This window comes from Galeopterus variegatus, unplaced genomic scaffold (genome assembly GCF_000696425.1).
Source record: "Galeopterus variegatus unplaced genomic scaffold, G_variegatus-3.0.2 Scaffold245, whole genome shotgun sequence".
In the NCBI taxonomy this organism is placed as follows: Eukaryota; Metazoa; Chordata; class Mammalia; order Dermoptera; family Cynocephalidae; genus Galeopterus; species Galeopterus variegatus.
In genome coordinates, this window is record NW_007726356.1 from 560,246 (window position 1) to 572,884 (window position 12,639).

Below are 12,639 nucleotides of genomic sequence, written 5' to 3' on the forward strand. Positions count from 1 at the left end.
CCTTGGATTTTCATGTCACTAGAGAGAATTCAAGTCAATGTCCCCTTACCCATATGCTATTTTCATATGAAGCCTTTCTCAAAGTGTCTGTAGTGGATTGAATTATGTCTCCCCCAAAACTCCCTGAAGCTTGAATTGTGTCCACCAAGTATTATATATTAGAAACGTGGCCCCCACTGTGACTGTTAAGAGGGTGAGGAATCCTATTATGGTAATTGAAAGGTGGGGCCTTGAAGAGGTGATTGGATGTAGGATGGTGACTAGTGATGGATTAATAATGGAGGTCAGGGGCGTGGTTCTGAAGGCTTTAAAAAGAGCGTGAATGAGGAGGTTACTCTCTCCCTGCTCTCTCTGCTTCCACCGTCTTGCAATGTGAGGCCCCTGGGTCACTGTCACCACCACCACCAGATGGACTTTGGACTTCCCAGCCTCAGAAACTGTAAGCAGTAAATTTCGTTTTGTTTATAAATCATCCAGTGTCAAGTATTTTGTTACAAGGAACAGAAATGGACTAATACAGTGTCGGATAAAAACTTCATAGGAATCAGAGGTAGAGGGATACCTTGTGGCAAAAGAAACCCTAAAGTCATACATTCAATAAATATCTGCATGTCCTGTGTACTCACTTGCTCAGCTCTGACTATCTTATATTTTGGCTCTTTCACAATTGTCTCATTTCTACATCATCTCTAATTATAATTTGAAAGAGATGAATAACTAGAAGGAAGTATCTGTTTTTGTATAATTTGAGTATCAGTAAGGATAATTAACTGAAAACAATTGAAACTCATTATATATGTTTACATTTATGAATTTACAGTGATATTAAAAAAACCAGGCTGGCTGGTTAGCTCGATCGGTTAGAGTGCAACCTTGTAACCCAAGGTCAAGGGTTTGGATCCTCATACCAGTCAGCTGCCAAAAGAAAAAAAAAAAAAAAACAAACTGGTCAGTTATGCAGGATGCTAGAGAATCAATGCATTATTTTGAAAATCAAGGAAAATAATCAAGTATTTTATCCTGCCTTTCCCATACAAACCACAAACTGCAGAGTAACCCATAAATATAATGAAGTTCCTTTTTTGGAAAGATTCTGGCTAAAAAATGATGGACTAATAGAAATAGAAATATTATCATTTTGCAACCCCTAATGAATAGATCTAGGCAATAATACCAGGGGTTGTTAGCATCACAAAAACGAGGGACAACCAGAGAGTACATGCCTCCTGGTGGAAGTACAGTACAACCTATCAAGTATTTGTGCCAAATTATGAAATCTAAAACCAGGCAAGCCTCTACCAAACCACCAGTAGTACAGTGGACAGAGTACATTAAAGGAAACCATAGGCCATCAGTAATGCCGAGATGGTAACTGTAGGACAGTCCGGATTCTTCAACAACTAACCTGCAAAGGGGAAAAAACATAGTGGGGAACTTAAAGAGTGAAAAAAACTAAAGAGATATGAACAAGTTGCTTTATTTGGATTCCAAATCAAACAGGCAACCTATGGGGGGTGGGGGGAAGGAAAGAAAATTAAGAAAAAAGGAAACATGAAGAGCAATTGGTGAACCTTCATGACATTATGGAATTACTTATGTGTAATAATGGTATTGCGGTGCTGCTGCTTGTTTAAAGTCCTTATTTTAGAGATCTATACTAAAACACTTACAAGTTATATACAAGAAATGATGTGATTTCTAGAATTTTCTTCAGTGATGGAGCAGCAGGGGCGTAGGTGAGATGTGGACAATGAGCTAATGATTATTGATTGAGATTGGATGATGGGGATACTTAGGGATTCATTATACAAATGCCTGAAACTTTCCATTAAAAAATAAGAAATGTTTAACGGGAAGGATTCTAAGCAGACATTCCTTCTGAATCAGAAAAAAATAAAATAAAAAGCATTAAAGTTAACCGAAAAACAGGCACTTGGAGTCACCTGTGAATCCAGCATGAAGTAGTGGTTTAAGATGGTAAAAGAAAATGAAAAATCAGAGAAGAGCAGAATGTGAAACTCCACCAAAAATAGTCTGTGGCTCTTTTTCAAAAAGTAATTCCATTTAAGATTTTGCAGAAGCTAGTTATTCATTGGCCTTAAATTATTTATTCTGACTGATGGTCTCAGGGTCAAAAGTTAAAAAACTTGGCTTCTGCCATGTCACCTACCATCTACAGACCTCTTTTCCCTGGCTGTGTAGGGAATAATTGTGAAAGACTCTGAAATCCACCAGAAAGATTACTGGGTGTCTCCAATAGAACATAAAGTGTTTTCCAGTTTACCCTTCCAAGTTACACAACTCAGTGGGTTCTCTGTATCTTTTCTGGACTTTGAACTATTTTACAGCTCTTTAAATTTTAGATAACTGATAGCAACATAAATGATTCTGAAACACAGACATGCAAATGAATTCTGTCCCATAGAGTGACAATTCATTTCTTTAGCCACCCATCCACATATAAAAAGCCTGTTTTGTACCTAATCGTAAATTCATTTCCGCGTTCTTCATTGACCTAAGCATGAGACTTTTATTTCTCCTTTGATCCAGTTGTAATATCTTACTGCTTTCCTCAATTAATAGGTTAAATAATCTTCGATAGCGTTCATTTTATATTTGCACTTTTAGTCTGCCTTTTTAAAAAATGATCCTTTAATGAGCAAGTATTAATTTAGCATTTCCCAATATTTAATTATATGACTAGGCACCCGAAAGATTGAGGTAGCTATGGAAAGAAGAGATTTTAGAGAACTAGGAACATGATCATAGCGAAAGGCAAGACCCCACCTTTGTTAGTCAAACGTTTATTGCATTTGAGGCATTGCTGCTTGCTAGATACATGCAGATGAGTAGACTCGGATCCTGCTCTCAAAAATTCTTCAGTTAAACAGGAGAGAGGGGGATTCAGTAGTTCAACAAACATTATGTGCCAGACGAACACAATGTGGCCCCCACCCTGGAGGAACTCACAGCTTAGTGTGGGAGACAGATAAACAGGAAATGGCACCATCATTTAGTAAATGCCACAAGAGAGGCAAGTATTGGGTGTTGTGGAAGCCCAGAGTAGGAGCAGCTGGCTCAGCCCAAGACCTTAAGGAAAGTTCCTTGGAAGAAATATAGCTCCTGATTCAATCTCAAAGGGTGCATAGTGGCTATCTAGTGAAAAAATGTGGAAAAGCAGTGGGCAGATAAAGCTGCATATGTCAGGACTTGAAAGCGCACAGCAGCTTTCTCATGCCCTGCACCTCCTTCCAGCACATTCCTACCACGTGATATTTAAATTACTTATATTTCTCTCCCATGCTGTGTATCCACCAGAGGGCTATAAGCACCTTGGGGCAGAAACTTTATTTTCATCCTCTTCCCATTTGTCTTTAGATTCACTGTAACACAGCAGATGCTCCATAAATGTTTCCTGGACTCAGATGACTTCCAGTTATGTGGATTTTTGAAATCCACAGGCAGAAAACCAGGCAGAAAAATAAGCACGGATGATTGCCACAGGAGCTCAGGAGACAGGCCAGCGTGATTAGAGAAACAAATTCAAAGGCCTGAATGCTATTTCTTTTTATTGTTTTCAAGTGAATGTTGATGTCTGTGCTTTTTTGCCTAAGAAAGTCTCTTTTATTTTTAATTTAATTAAATTTTATTTTGTCAATATACAATGTGATTGATTATTGTGGCCAATTAAGAAAGTCTCTTTTGTTTCCTTGCAGAGTGAAGATTTCCACATTTATACCCAGTATTGCACTAACTATCCGAGGTATGGATTGGGGGTGAGCAGCAGGAGTACTTTCGCTCATTTCCATGTTGTTTCAAGTCAGTCGGTCCAAGGATGCGGTTGTTAGGTGTTACACGCCCAGCACTGTGCTAAACACTACAAGAAAAATGCAAAACATGCCAAGAACAAATTACAGGGTACCTAGATATTGATCCCTTTGGGCTTTGGGGCTCCCAGCAGAGCCAGTGTAAGGAAAGATTGTGAAAGACTTTGAAAGAGACCAGAAAGATTACTAGGTACGTCCAAAGGAAAACTAAGAGAGCTAGTTGTATCAGGCTGTAAAGCCTTGTCTGGTAACCAAGTTTTTAAGAATTCGGGATGCACTGCTAATGAGTTTATGTAATCTAACTGGGGAGAAAATGTGATGTATTTTTGCTGTAAGTTTTACAAAGCACATAAGTTTTATGGAGTTCAGAGAAAGGAGATCGTGGTAAGATTGGATGAGAAGGGGGACTCACCGTGTCACCTGGGTCATGCATTGCTCCAGTTTTGCTTACACTGGACAGCGATGGCAGCAGGGCTGTGCAGGGGGCACCACGGACAATATATTGACCGTTTCTTTAAGGAAATTGGGCCTAATATATGGGCCACGACTTCAGGAATCTTTTTTTCTCCAAGAGACATTTATTGGGCACTTATTAATTTCTAAGCACTGTGTTAAGTGTTGTAAATACAAAATGTTAAATTTAACCTCTGTAGCAATCCACAGATATGGAGGGATTAAAGAAAAGCAGAACACCCATCCCAGTGCCTGGCACCTAACAGGTTCTCAACAGGTGCTGGCTCATCATCACCCCTGTTCTAGCCCCATTTTATGGATAAAGTAACTGCGGTTCCAACAGCTTAATTGACTCTACAGGAGTCACGGAGCTGTTGAATGGCCTGCTGGGATTTGTTTCCCCAGCCTAGGATCTCATGCTACTGTATCTTTGTAAAGTTTCTGAAGCTTTGTGATTTCCCCCCATGCCTTGTTTTTTTCTCCCACATGATTAGCAGGACTTGAATTATTTTAGGGACCAGCCAGAAAGATAAGAGCTAGGGAGATTTTATACACTCTGTATCCAGTCTTGGTAGAGACAAGTCCCTTAGGATAAAGTGGCAGGATCCACCTAGAAGAGAAGCCAGCAGATGAGTCCTGAACGCCACTGTGGGAAGACGGAACAAATTGGTACCCCACTCTCTCCTGCTCAGGAGTAGCCCCAGAAATTGGCTGATTTGGATTAAAAGGCCCATGGAGCCAGAGACTCCAGCTTACTGATGACAAAATCAACTTTCCATTGGAGGATTTTAGTGTCCTCCTCGAGATATTGGTCAGGGTGTTGTGCCATGATGATTTATTTGGCCAACCATGCTTTTCCCAGGTTTCCCTAAACAAACAAACAAAACCTACATACATATTATATTAGAAAATTTATCACATCCTTATCTGTAGACCCACCCACAGTTTACAGTTTCTCTTAGGCAATTTTCTCTCCTAAAGTACCTCCATGCTGAAGATACCAGGAAATTGTAGGATGCCTCATGGCCTTTACGCCAGAGACCAGCCGCACCACACCCTAATTCAGAGAAATCACAGAATCAACCCTCAACTTCTCCACAAAACTTCCTGAGGGAGGGAAAATGCATTCAGACTCTGAAGACTCATCAGAGCTGTGGACCCAAGGATCAGGATCTTCGACTCTAGAGGGGCTTGTTTGGGAGATTATGTCTGTGTTAATTTCATTATAAATGTTGTTTGAAGAAATAGCTTATTAGTAAACTCCCAAGACTGCAAATTCAGAAGATTTTCTGACTTACTAAGAAAAGAGAGTACAAAATAAAGGCAGCCCTTTATATGCCAGGCTTTGCAAAGTTATATGAAAGGCAAAATCACTTGTGCAAGAATATTTTTAAGAGCCTGTCGCTCATGGAGTGCTGTTCCAAGCTTGGTGCACCCAAGGATCGGCGGGCAACAGAAACAATATCCTTGCCTTCATGTAGTTTATATTCTCTTGAGGATCAGAACTCAGCTACATGCAATAGTGGAATAGCACGTTAGGGAAGATCAATAAATAAATATAAATGAATACAGGACCAACTCAGTAAAGTGTAGTAGAACCTAAAGGAAACGTGAGGTAAGGAGTGATAAGTCCCAGTGAGATTTAAAGACAGGTTCCCGGAAGAAGTGGGTTTTGTTCATTTGTTTGTTTGTTTGTTTCAAGCCTGAGTTTGAAGAAACGAATGTTAGCAGAGACATGCTCGAAAGGTCTCAGGGAAGAAGGCCCGTCCGGTTCTTGCCCAATATTTAAAGACAGGTTCCCGGAAGAAGTGGGTTTTGTTCATTTGTTTGTTTGTTTGTTTCAAGCCTGAGTTTGAAGAAACGCATGTTAGCAGAGACATGCTCGAAAGGTCTCAGGGAAGAAGGCCCGTCCGGTTCTTGCCCAATTGTGTGGTTTTCATATTCTCAGACAAAGGTGTTCTCTTGTCCCCATGTCCCCAGTTGCTTTGCTCTCTGAGGCCAAGGTACCTTGTGCCGTCTTAACAAGCCAGGAGTGCCAGGTGTCTCAGCCCATCTGACAACTTTTTTTCCTCCTTTGGGTCCAGGCTGGTGGTATTAAATGTTGCCACACACCTTGACAGGTGTCTCCTTTCCTCATACCAGTCACGCCCCAGTGATTTCACTGTGAAGAGCCACAAGCCCCTCCCTCTGTCCCCCAGGGAGGGTACAAACGCGGTCAGGGCGTTGTCCTCAGATGCCTGCCTGAGACCTCTGGGAACCTAGAGCTCAGTGCACTCCAAATGCATTGCAGGTTTTTATTCTTGAGCAAGAGCTCAGGCCTTCAGATGGACAAAGGTCCACTGGGCAGCTGATTCTGACTTGGAAGAACCCTAGAAAAGTTTGCAGGTTATATGATAAATGGTAATTTTGATATCCCAAGTCAAGGAGGAAATAAATCAGTTTAAACATATTTCTCAAGGCAGATGGGCACAAAAAGGACTCTAATGGTTTAATTGTGAGACCTCCACTTACCTTCCTTCCACAGGGTCTTATTTTGTTGTTTGGCTCTATCTGATTTTCTTGATTAATGCTGAAAACATATTACTGACTTGGGGAGAAAAGGGCTGAAATTATTTCTATTTCTGGCTTCCTTCTTAGTTTGGAGACCATAACATTTTAATTTACTTGTGCGTGTGACTGCACAAGCCTGTTAGCTTGCTTTATGTATAAGACACAAGCATTGTTTCAACTGTTCCTTGAAGATGTTTTGAGGCTATGCTTATTATCTTTGCGGGAGATGGACTTGAGAAGGATTCTAACCCACTTTTCTAGTACCCTGCAGTGAGGCATACTCCATAACGAGGGGGGCTATCTAGCTTTCTCAGAAGCTGTAGTTAGAATAAGGAGAGAACCACGGGGAGGTAGAAAGGGGGATCTGTTCAGAGATTCTCAAAGGGGAGTTAGCCACGGGAAGAGGTTTGTAAGGAGGGCCACCACCTAAGGCCTTGCAGTTTGTGCGTTATACAAAAGTGACCATCAGAGGGGTGACAAATACCCTGGCAGGGAGCTGGATCTACTGGCAAGAAGGAACTAATTTTTCTAAGTAAAGGGTGCATACTCCTTATAATCAAACCTGTGGAAACTGAATACAGTTGTATTCATGTGTAGTGTAAGCCCTGCAGAGACACCCAGATCAGCACAAGTGGTGGTGAGGGGGAGCTAAAATCCAACTGAAATCCCTTTTGCCAAGCCATGTGCCCTGGTGTGAGGCTGCATCTCCTAGAAGGAAGGAACTTGCTTGCTAGTAGCCATGAGCCCCTGACATTACTATCACTGCCTACAGTGCCTTTTTCTAATTCACCCACCCGGAGGAAAACCTTTTCTAATTTATCCAGAAGCATTTGAGTCTGGCTATAGCTCTGTAGCTGCGCTACCCATTTCAGGGCATTTACACTTACGCTGGCATTTAAAACTTGAATACCCATGTACAGCGTTACAATTTAGATCAAATTTTTTTGCTTTTCATGCAGATCTGTGGCTGTGCTAACAGAGTGCATGAGGAACAAGATGCTGGCCAAGTTCTTCAGGGAACGTCAGGAAACTCTGAAACACTCACTGCCTCTGGGGTCCTATCTCTTGAAACCAGTTCAGCGGATTCTCAAGTATCATCTCCTTTTACATGTAAGTTTCTGCTTGGCTTGAGCACTTTCCAGGGGATGGGGATTTTGTGTGTATATATTAAGTTTGGGGAAAATACCAGAAAAGGCTGTGGACATATGGAAACATTTTCCACGCTCATACTTTACAACTGACTAATCTGCTTTGAGGAATTAGAGATATTTATATTCTAGGCCTGCAGCCCCATTGACAACGGCCAAGTAAAAGATTAATTTTAGCTCTGATTCTGATACAGCTCAGGAGTACTCACGCTGGGCAGTGACAGTTTCAGGCAGGGAGCTATCATCTAAATGAAAAAGTTTTTTTTTTTTTTTTTTACGTTTTATTTCCACGAGCCCTGATTCAATTAGGCACCTGGGAGGGAAAACTATTTGTCACAGATTGGCTTTTGTATGTGAGCAAAGAGAAGGGGCTGAACAGGGAGAGGACAGATGAGCAGAACGGTGAGTGATCTGGTGGCTGGGCTTTGCACCGCTCAGGGATGCCTTCTCTTTGTATTATTTTCCTTACTTTGACAAAATTCAAGGAGGCTTTAGAAACAAAGACAGATGTAGCTCTCAAATTCTCATTTCTTATCCTCTAAGAAAGTTGATAAAAATGGGGGGAAAAAAAGTGGTATTGAAAGTAATTTTCATTCTGTAAGTAGATTTTGCTTATCTTTGCGAGAGGAGAAAGACAGCATGGTACAGTGGTTAGGGAGAGGGCTGTGGGATGAGACTCCTGGGTCCAAGTCCTATAAATTACCCACATTCACTGTAGCTCACAGGCCCTCAAGAAAAATAAGCTATTGTTTTTATTATTTTTATATTACGTTAAAAATCCTTTCTTAAAGGGATTTTAATCCAGAGCTCCTCTCTATGTCAGCATGCCTGCAGTTTATAGGCATCTTGCTTTAAATGATTCCAGATTTCTAACTTGGATAATTATTCCAGATTTGCTCAGTTCATACACATGTAAAATTTTAAGAGCTTTTACAGTCCAACTTTACAAGAATTTCTTAGCTTCACTCGATTGCCTCAGTGGCTCATCTCTGGAGTATCTTGTATCCTATGAAGCTACATCAGGGATATTACTTTACTTTTCAAATTGAACTTAATGACCTCTTAGATTTAGTGGGATTAATTTGCTTAATTAGTGTCCAAATAATTCTTAAATAAATAATATCTGTCCCAGGACATATCTCTGCTGAACTCTGTTAATACAGCATCTTAGACTACTGTGTCCCAATAATCCATAATTACAGTTTTCTAGGCAGTAAGGTGGGCATCGGTCAAAAGAAAAGTCTAAGATCTCAGCTAGGTAAGCGTGTCAGATAACAAGTCAAGACGCTTACAAAAAGTTAATATACAAGAAACAGCCACTAGAGCTGGCAATGAAGAAAAAAAGGGAAGAACAGTGGTTGGATTAATCCAAAACTAACTTCTGGTTGCCTTTGAAGTGTTTTTGCTTTTATAGTTGGTTTCAAGTGTTCCTTCTCTGTCATTCGCATCATTTCAAAGTTGTAGAGCCATCCATGGAAATCCCCACAGGAATATCCTCTGTACTTTTGAGCCTGTTTATTGATGAACAGAATGGCCTCTCAGACTAAAAGGAGAAAAAATTTTGAATTTGCCACTGGCCAGATCCCCATCCCAGCAAGCCACCAAACAAAATTTGCCATCCATGTTGAACTTAGCTCGGAGACGTTAGTTTAGTGGTATAGTTTCGTGGGTCCTTTTTTAACAGCTAAGTTGGAATATGGAAAGAAAATGTAAATTCCTTTCCAGTTTCCAGCTAGATGAAAAACTTGAGTACTCAATAAAAGTAAACAAAGATTTATGAAGTATTACTATAAAATAATGGAACTAATCTTCATAAATTATACCATAAGATTCAATCTCTGCCCGTTAGCTAACTGATTATGCATGCTAAATGTCATAGAAATTATCGAGTGGGGGCCGGCCTGGTGGCGCACTGGAGAGTGCGTTGCTTGGGAGCGCGGCGACGCTTCCGCCAAGGGTTCGGATCCCATGTGGTGACCGGTTCCCGCTCACTGGCTGAGCGTGGCGCGGGCGCAACACTGAGGGTTGCGATCCCGTTGCTGGTCCCCGGTACGGGCGCAACACCGAGGGTTGCGATCCCGTTACTGGCCAGTAAAAAAGACAAAAAGGAAAAAAAAAAAAAAGAAAAATTATCGAATGGACTGTAATATTTTCTTACTGTTTTAGATACATAAATAGGATTATTGTTATTATTCTTAATAAGATATAGCTTCAATGTAATAAGCATTTATTGACCGGCAAGCTCTCTGCCAGGCTCTATGGGGAAGATAAAGAGCAAAGGAACGGCAGTAGTCTCTATCCTTAGGCTCAAGGAGTCCAGGGACAGGTTTTCTTATGTGCTTGAAAAATTAGAACAGATCGTGTCCCTCCTCATCTCCCTGGGACCGTGGAACTCCGGTGGTAAGATGAGCGCTGATGTAAACATACTTCTGAACAGCGGAGAATTGAATACTCAAACCAGGTGACCTCTCTCAACACTCTGAAAGGACTGTTTTTAATGAACTTCATTTGGACTTTAAAACCCTGGTGACATAAAAATGCATTTGTTATTTTTCTTTAAAGATAATGTCCACTATGTTTTTGAAGCTGTTATGTGTTAAGTCCTGTGTGAGACATTTTGCTTCCTCCGGGAGAAAAAATAAGTGTGTTTTTTATCTTATGAGTGAGAACTGTATTACTGAGATCTATATGAGGGGTACTTGAAAAAGTTCATGGAAAGATTCATATCTTCTGTTAATTCTATTTTTCCACAAACTTTTTGATGTACCCTCATATCACAGTGGCCACCAGGAAGCTCAGAACTTTATAGCTATAAGGCCAACTCTCATATCTATTATAATAACTATAATATCACTGTGAGACTTAATAGCCTGCATTCATGTTTTATTTTATCTTCTTTGTCCTAGAATTCTGATCTACTTTTATTTTTCCTAGCCTTGTTTTTATTCCTATCTTACCATTCTGTTGCAGGAATTTCTGGTAAGTTACGTCACAATCTTAAGAAATGATGATAGTGTGTAAATCTATGAGCAAGAATAAAATACAAGGAACTAATTATAGAAGTGCCATTTGTTTCATTGGCTATATGAGAAAAAATGGAAAATAACTAGTTCTTTTCCTTTTTTAAGGAAATAGAAAACCACCTTGACAAGGACACAGAAGGCTATGATGTGGTGCTCGATGCCATAGACACGATGCAGCGAGTAGCCTGGCACATCAACGACATGAAGAGGAAACACGAGCACGCCGTCCGCTTACAGGTGAGCCCACCAGGTGTTGGCACCCAGCGGTGCTGCAGGTTCCCTGGTTGGTTGTCATTTTCCAAGTCCGATAGGAAGGCTATTCTGGTATGCACTTCAGTCACGGTCTTCATCATAACTCTTCCCAATGAAAGGTTGACTCCCAGTTATACTGATCACTGGTTAGTGTGGCTATTTAAGAGAAAATTACATTGTAAAATTTTTAAAGCTAATCATCTGCCTATAGCTCCCTTCAATGACGGAGCTAAAAGCTTGAATCTCCCAAGGCCTTACCTTATATGATTATAAATTAGCAATCCTTGTTGAAAGCAATGTTCTCTAAACTATTTAAAGGCTTTTAAGCCTCTATTCCTCTCTAACTAGTTCATGCTAACTCATGAGATGGTTGTGTGTGTGGTCATCGGGCAGGGGACTCAGAACAAGGGAGCAAGGCTCCTGTGCAGTTTCAGTGGGGATGTGATGCCTCAGCACGATGTTTTAGTTTCCCCCTTTTTAAAAATAAAAGTCAGACAAGGGGTTTCTTAAGCTCCCATCCAGCACCAACATTTTGAGCCCTAAATCCTTAAGAACTTTTGGTAGATGCTGGGCCAGTGATTGTGTCCTGGGCACCTCAGAAGATGCACTATTTAAAAGCAAAATGAAAGGTCACATGGGTGAATCCCAGGCTCCTGGGTGTCCCTGGAGTGAGGGAGAAAAGTCCAGAGTGACCCCACAGAATGCAGAGCACCCACACCTAACTCGGGGGAAAAAAATACATGATTTGTTTCATAAGTGAGAACAAAGTCCAGGTTTCACTCATAGGCAGCCGGAGAGTGGGGTGATGCCACCAACTATCAAAAATCTGAGGAAGATGACATTCTAATCTTTGTGACTATTTTTTACAGCAGTAACAAAAGGTTTATGCTTTATCATTCAAGTAAGTGCTTGTAGACATAATGCCAGATGTCTATTGCATATTCACAGATGGATAAATGGCCAGTTTTTGATACCTTATGAATTTCCTTGGCATTCTGAAGACACTGCTAAGTCAGATTCTGGCTCAAGCTTCTCTCTGTTTCTGTTTTCAACCAGTGAAGCTTTTGATTATCTGTGGGTTCCTTAATTAAACGGTGCTTGCAAATATTTTCATTTTCAAAATAATGAATATTGATGTACAATAAATCCCAAAGAAATGTCAAAATCGTGTCATATTTATCATTTCATTAAAAGCACTAAAACGTGTTTAGCAGCAAAGAAATGTTCATTACCTTTCCCTGAGTAAATTTAAAATCAGGAAATTTCTGACAAAATGTGTCCTGTGTGATTTTGCATAGGCTTTAGTTTTGAGTTACTTATATGTAGAGTGGGTTTCAGTTTCTGGAAGAAACCCTCCTCCCCTCCCCCCCTCCCCCCTCCTCCCCT

The 12,639-nt window shown here is 40.6% G+C and overlaps 1 protein-coding gene across 1 annotated transcript in view; it reads left to right on the top strand.

Annotated features, from left to right (window-relative positions):
* Window positions 1-12,639, top strand: part of PLEKHG1 (pleckstrin homology domain containing, family G (with RhoGef domain) member 1) — a 45,005-nt gene that overhangs the window by 2,733 nt on the left and 29,633 nt on the right. Inside the window, exons 2-4 of the mRNA XM_008566484.1 lie at window positions 3,717-3,763; window positions 7,790-7,940; window positions 11,107-11,238. Coding sequence (XP_008564706.1) covers window positions 7,815-7,940; window positions 11,107-11,238 — 258 coding nt within the window. The 5' untranslated portion in view covers window positions 3,717-3,763; window positions 7,790-7,814. The remainder of the gene's footprint in view (window positions 1-3,716; window positions 3,764-7,789; window positions 7,941-11,106; window positions 11,239-12,639) is intronic.